The following is a 6,567-nucleotide window of genomic DNA, read 5'->3' on the forward strand; positions in this document are numbered from 1 at the left end:
GTTTTTTAATATTTAAATTGAATTGAGTTGAAACAATTCGTGACATAAAAACCTTGTCCAAGCCCACCTCAACCATGGAAGAAGAAACACATTTTGTTTTTACAATTTGGGTTTTGAAAAATAATTTAAATGTAATTAAAACTTGGAATGAGTTTGAAAAAATTGTAGTATATTTTGTAATCTTTTGACAAAAGAATGACATCCGGTCGATTTTATAAGTCTCTGTAATATCAGGTCCTAGATGTTCTTTAAGAGCATGAAACTAAGCTTTTTATTTTGTTTTGTTTCTAATTTGTTATTGGATTCTATTGAATGATACTTTTCTTTATTTCTCATGCAATTTAGTTATTCAACAACATATTCAAGATTTTACTTTTCTAGAATTTTATATACATTTGTCTATTTTATAAATGATTTTGAGTTTTTTATAATTTTATATAAAATTAGGGTCAATTTGATCAAAATATAAAAATTAAGGACTAAAATTGTAACATCCCAAACCCGCCGACTTTATGATCATATTTGGAGAAATTACATTAGCTTATTTAAAAACCTAGAAATTGAATTTGAAATCATGTGTTTTGGCAATATTAATTCGACAAATCACTTTCCAGTTTTAAGAAAACACTCATTAAAACTATTTATTTTATTATAGAAAACACTTAAATGATTACTTTATTTTGGCGAAAATTTTAAAGTATTAAATTTTGAAAATCATGACTATATTTGCAAAACACAAAACTTTGTAGTTTTAAGTAATAATTACTAAATTCAACTAAGCAAACCAAAACATAAAGCAAAATACGAAACAGATTTACAACCCCCAAAAATCTAGAAAGTCTAGAATAATTTAAAAACATGAACCATCATACTAAAATAATGAGACCCAATTTGAGCTTCGCACATCGTTTGGTCCTAAGTATGCCGATTTCTTGAGAAGTCAAAGAACTTTGGTGAGCATATCGGAGCATATCTTATGTCATATCGGTTTTCATATCATATTATAGCATGTTTCATATCTTATCTTATCTTATCATAGTATATCAAATCATGTCCCATATCTTATCATATCATACCCTTAATTGCCACATACCATCTCCGTTCAAGCAATATCACCAATTAGAATTACAAGAGTCCATCCATCCAATCACACCAATATGCGGGTATGTCACTCATAAATATGCAACTTAGCTGCCGATAGAAATTTTATCTAGAATCTCTATATCTATGCCTCTCTCGACAACAAAAATATCTTGTTTTGACTTTTTCTTTTTAAAATGTAAATTTTCTGGCGTTACAAACTATATAATTATTGAGAACCATGATATTTTCGGTATTTAAAACTAACAAAATTTAAACCTTTGGCTTCGAAATAAAAGTCGGACAACAAAATGAAGCAAGAAAAAAGAAGGAAACTAAGTTTTTTATTTTTATTTTCCAACTTATCCATCACAAATTAAAAGAAAAGGAAAATGTTTTTATATGGGAAACGTGGAGGGTTTATTTGCAACATAATCCCTTAATGTTTTTAATTTATTTTAAAAGGATTTCACCTTTTAATTTTCTCATTTAGTCCTCATAATTTAAAATATTATTTAATTTTAGAAATATGTTACGTTTACATATGAATGGATCCAATTATATTTTCTTTTATAAATATTATGGAAATTAAAAATATTATGTCTTTTTACAATACTTTCCTAACTTTTATTGGTAATAAAACTATGATAGTAGTTTTGTCCCAACTTAAATAATTTTGATTAATATAAATATTTTAATAGTAAATATTTAGAAGGTTATTTTCGGAAGTGTATATATATATTAGAGAAGAAATAGAGAATAGAAGGAATGGTAAGAGAGGGACAATGTTTAAAACGTGGAGGCAGTTTGATCTCTTATTTATGCGCCTAACCTCTTCCTTCCATTATTCCTTTTCTCCTCTCTTTTGCACTATCCTCCCCCCTACTTCTTTCCCACCAACCCTTTTATCTTTCTCTTCTTCAATATCAAAAATATACCTGAAATTGAATTAAAATGGAGAAATTAGGTTTATAAAATAAGAAAATATAAACTAAACTATAAATGGTTGATACCTTAAAAGTTTCCAAAGGGGTTGAAGCGAAGAACATTTTTAAAGTTTGGATGGTCATCCCACTCCAACCATTCCCACCATTCTGTGCTTGACCTGATGGTAAGAGAAGGTGGAGCATATGCAAATGGCTGCCCAGTGCCAACAAGGGGAACAAATGGAGGAATTCTCTTCAGTTTATCACACTCAACAACAACTTGGATAAGTTGGAGAGAATCGCAAACCATCACTCCACTTTTGCTGCAAATGCTCTTCAAATTTGGTAACTTACTTAGTCTCAATTCTCTCAATTTGGGAAGATGGAATTTGATTAACGTATCACTCCCTTTTTCTTCAACTTCTGATGTTGCTGCTCCCAATATTTCTACTAGCTGACTACAAGCACCCACATGTATCTCTTCCAGGTTTTGGAGGTTTGCAAGCAACCAATGTGGAAGCAACGTCTTCATACTTGAGCAGCTGTATATCGTAATTTCCTTAAGATGGGAAAAGGTGGCAGACGGAGCCAATGATGTTGTTGCTGAACCAATTCCTTCATCTTTCATAATAAAGGCACTCAACATTGGCAGAAATTGAAGATCCAACACCTCAAGGCTCTGAAATGGATGAGCGGAAGAAGAGGAACAAGAGGACAGGGAAACAACACACTCAATCCCTGTACACCCCCAAATCCTACAAACCCTCAAGTCAATCGCATTTTTGAAGGAAGAATTGTCATCAACTAAGCTTCTCAAATAGTCGCACTCAGTAATATGCAACTCTTGAATTTCAATTGGGTGCATAATTAACTCACCTTCCCAATTGTCGATTCCTCCAATTGCCACTTTTTTATCTATTTCAGGAGTCCTCCACGCAGGAATTAAATATGAGCCCACCCGTAAATGGTACTTGATGAGACTTTTCTTACTTTGTTGCATTGAGGAGATGAACTTAGTAAATTCACTGATGTCTTCGAAACACCCAGTAAAGAGCTCCAACTTCTTCAATGGTTCCAACTCCTCTGCTTTTAGACTTATTTTTTCATTGTTCCCAGCAAAACTCAAGTGCTGAAGGTGAACGAGTTTTGGTAAAAGTCCAGCGGGTATCTCTTTCAGAGTGAACACTTCAAGATCAAGATATCTTAGCTTTATCAGCATATCTATGCCTTCAGGGACTTCCTCAATTTCAGTCCAACGAAGATCCAACTCCTTCAATTCTTGAAGCCTCGAAAGACAAGGCAGATCTCTTAATTCTCGACAGCTATGAAGTAACAATGTTGTGAGGTTCTTTAGTTCAGAGATGGAATTTGGTAAACTCTCGATCTTTGTGAAGGACAAATTGAGAACACTAAGACAAGGCATGTTTGTGAAGAAAGAATATGGGATCTTCTTTATAGGGTTGTTCTGCAATAACAAGGTTGTGAGCAGTTGGCATTTTGTGGGTAGCACATCTATGGAAATTTCTGATATGGAGTTATACATAAGTGACACTTTCTCAATATCCGGACTCCATTGCTCCTTTTCTGGTAACTCTTCTAATTGCAAACCTGCTTGTATCATATATCGAGGATTCATTCTTGTGATCGACAATGCCATCTCTCTCACTGCATCATGCATCTTTATACCATGTAAACCAAATTGAGTGGTAATATTTTCCAACAAGCAGTTATCTTCCAACCTTTTCAAAATAGTAAGGCCTTTATCTTCCATTTCTTGTCTTGTGTCCATCTCGTCTATGAATATCTCAACAATCCAACACTCGATTAGTTCAACCTTATGAATTTCATAATCTTCAGGATATAGTGCACAATACAAGAAACAATCTTTTACTTTCTCATCTTTCAAGTGATCGAAACTAAATTTCAAGCGCTCGATTACCTCAGCTTCCACTCCTTCCACTTTCCTATTCTCTCTTTCAAATCTTTGAGTGCATTTTTCCAAATACGAGGGTTATATTCTCCTTTCATGGTACCAGCTACCACGATAATTGTAAGAGGTAGACCCGCACATTCCTTGACAACAAGCTTCAGAGTTGGCATTATAGTTGGACTTTGAACTATGTTAGGTCCAACTTTATTCAAGAATAGTATCAATGTCTCTTCTTCTGAAAGGGGCCTCACTTTTATCACCTTACAACCCATATACTTACAGACATGCTCCGAACGGGTTGTCAATACCAACTTGCAGCCATTGCCACCACTCGGCTCAGGGATCCCAACTTCCTCTAGGGAGACTTTATCCCACACATCATCTAGGATTAGAACATTCTTTCCTGCGTTCTTCAGCATTTCTGACAAGATTGCTGCTCGTCTGAGCTTGTCCTCTTCTTTGTCTAAATATTCCTTCGCCTCCAACGCACTTGCAATGTTATCTTGTACCTTCATTACATTGAACTCCTTTGATATGGTAACCCAGATTACCCTTTCGAATCTTTGTTCTTTCAAAAGATCATTGTGGATGTGCTTCATGATAGTGGTTTTACCCACACCGCCCATCCCCAAACCCCAATCTTGCTCACCTCCTCCAGCATCAAACATGCCCAAATCTCATTTCTGACAGCTTCTTCTCCAACTAGTTCTGATGTTGGCAGTGGCAACCCAGCACTTGGACCATCCATGGCAAGACCTTCAGAGGCATTAGGAGCGTTATCAAGAAATTTCTTCATTTCTCGAGTCTTTTCATCAACCAGCTTCCCGTTGCAAGCACGACAGAGATATCTCCCGTTACTGACTTTGTTTTCAACAACTTGTGCTTCCCTAATCATCTCTTTCACAGCTTTCAACCAATTTTCAACTCCCTTCTTCGGTATCTTCCCCAGAGGCCGAAGAAGCTCTGCTTTCAATTGCAGCTCTATATCTTCCATTTTGCAATTCAATTCATCTCCGATCCTCTTGAAGTTTCTCACATAATCGTTCAGCTTTCTGTGATATTGCAAATATTTACAAACAGGAGTTCCGAGACAATTTGCAATGCCGACAACAGGCCCTACGGACTCCATTGCTATGTCCCTGCAATGCAATCATATATAACAGTAGCAGAGAATGAAAATCTGTGAATGAATTGGATATTTTATGAAGTATTGATATGTCAGTGTAAGCATGAAAAGGAAAACATGAATGCAAGTTTCAAGCAGTGGCGTTTATTAGATGGAGCTATGGATGGGTGGCAAACAGAAACATGATGAAATTCTGGTCACCAGAATTAAGCTCTCGATGTATAAAAAATGCTAGATTCAAGTGTGCAACAGTTCATTACAGAAGATTAAGAGTTAAAATGTTAACAGTTTGAGATTTCAACATTATATTGCTTCTGGGTAGCTCTTTCTGTATTAATGTCAATCGAGAGTAGATTATGTCTGCTGTTCATCTTGTCTTAAAATCCAAAACTGTTGATAATCAGTAGAGGAAATCATAGCTTCAGATCTTATTACCTGACTTAGTGGCTGAAAAGTGTTGGGAGAATAGAACTGAAAATGAAGCAGTGTCTTACAAAGGTAGCTGCTAAGAGTAGCAGATAATCAGAAACAATCATCGCAAAGTCATGAATCAAGCAAAGAAAAGCATGTGATGGATTAAGCAAATGAAAGAAAATTACCTTGATAGGATGCTTGAAATTTTGTGATAGACCTTGGACAGCAAAACAAAATCATTGAAGTTGGCAATAAATAATTGCTTCAGATCTTATTACCTGACTTAGTGGCTGAAAAGTGTTGAGAGATTAGAACTGAAAATAAAGCAGTGAAGTTGACTTCCTTGACAATCTGACAAAGCTAGCTGCTATAACAGTAGCAGATAATCAAAAGCAAAGAAAAGCATGTGATGAATTAAGCAAATGAAAGAAAATTTGTGATAGACCTTGGACATAGAAACAAATTAAAAGCAGTGAAGAAGAAATAAGAAGAAAGTGAAGATTAAAACAGGCATATTATGAAGTCTGTGGTAGGATCCACAAAGGCAGAATTATTAGTAAGAAATCCTATTTTATTACTTTTTCTTTTAGCCTTTTCTTTGCTGTCTGCCATTACAGATGGCATTATAATTATTCTTATTATCAATTTAATTTACGGTAGCTATAAAATTATAATTATAAAATTTTAGAAAAATTTTATTATATATATATATATATATGAGCCAAAGAAAATTACTATCAACAATGTCAACTGATATTAGGTAAGAAAACTTTGTAGTTTTGGTGTTGAAGGGGTAAAACAAAATAATAAACAATGAGAGTTTACAAAGAAATTAACCCTATTTAAGATTTTGTGCTGCCACCTGTCACACAATACCCTTAGAGCTTATTTTCAACAGACAATCAAAATGAAAAATTTACATATCAAGTCTTTGAATATTTTTAGTCATCATATTTTAGTGCGTGTTGCCAACATGCCAGAGGACACCAAGAACATTGTAACAAATCCCTATGTTGAATAATATACAATTTTCTATTTTATAAATAATTTTGAGTTTTTTAATACAAAATCAGGATAAATTTCTTATTTCT

The 6,567-nt window shown here is 34.2% G+C and overlaps 2 protein-coding genes across 3 annotated transcripts; both read right to left on the reverse strand.

The window, feature by feature from the left end:
* Positions 1–1,734: 1,734 nt before the first annotated feature.
* On the reverse strand, positions 1,735–3,795 carry LOC128036957 (disease resistance protein At4g27190-like). Its single transcript, XM_052627301.1, has 2 exons — positions 2,094–3,795; positions 1,735–2,018 (listed from the first exon to the last, which is right to left on the reverse strand). The coding sequence occupies exon 1, from the start codon at positions 3,793–3,795 to the stop codon at positions 2,095–2,097; it is 1,701 nt and encodes a 566-aa protein (XP_052483261.1). The 3' UTR covers positions 1,735–2,018; position 2,094.
* A 126-nt stretch (positions 3,796–3,921) lies between these two features.
* Positions 3,922–6,000, reverse strand: LOC128036958 (probable disease resistance protein At1g61300). Of its 2 annotated transcripts, XM_052627302.1 has the most exons (3): positions 5,662–6,000; positions 5,498–5,564; positions 3,922–5,075 (listed from the first exon to the last, which is right to left on the reverse strand). In XM_052627302.1, the coding sequence occupies exon 3, from the start codon at positions 4,602–4,604 to the stop codon at positions 3,942–3,944; it is 663 nt and encodes a 220-aa protein (XP_052483262.1). In that variant the 5' UTR covers positions 4,605–5,075; positions 5,498–5,564; positions 5,662–6,000; the 3' UTR covers positions 3,922–3,941. The 2 variants fall into 2 exon arrangements, with proteins under 2 accessions (XP_052483262.1, XP_052483263.1); XM_052627303.1 differs by lacking the exon at positions 5,498–5,564 and having other exon boundaries at positions 5,755–6,000.
* Positions 6,001–6,567: the final 567 nt, after the last annotated feature.

Source organism: Gossypium raimondii, unplaced genomic scaffold, assembly GCF_025698545.1.
Source record: "Gossypium raimondii isolate GPD5lz unplaced genomic scaffold, ASM2569854v1 Contig00120, whole genome shotgun sequence".
Classification (NCBI taxonomy): Eukaryota; Viridiplantae; Streptophyta; class Magnoliopsida; order Malvales; family Malvaceae; genus Gossypium; species Gossypium raimondii.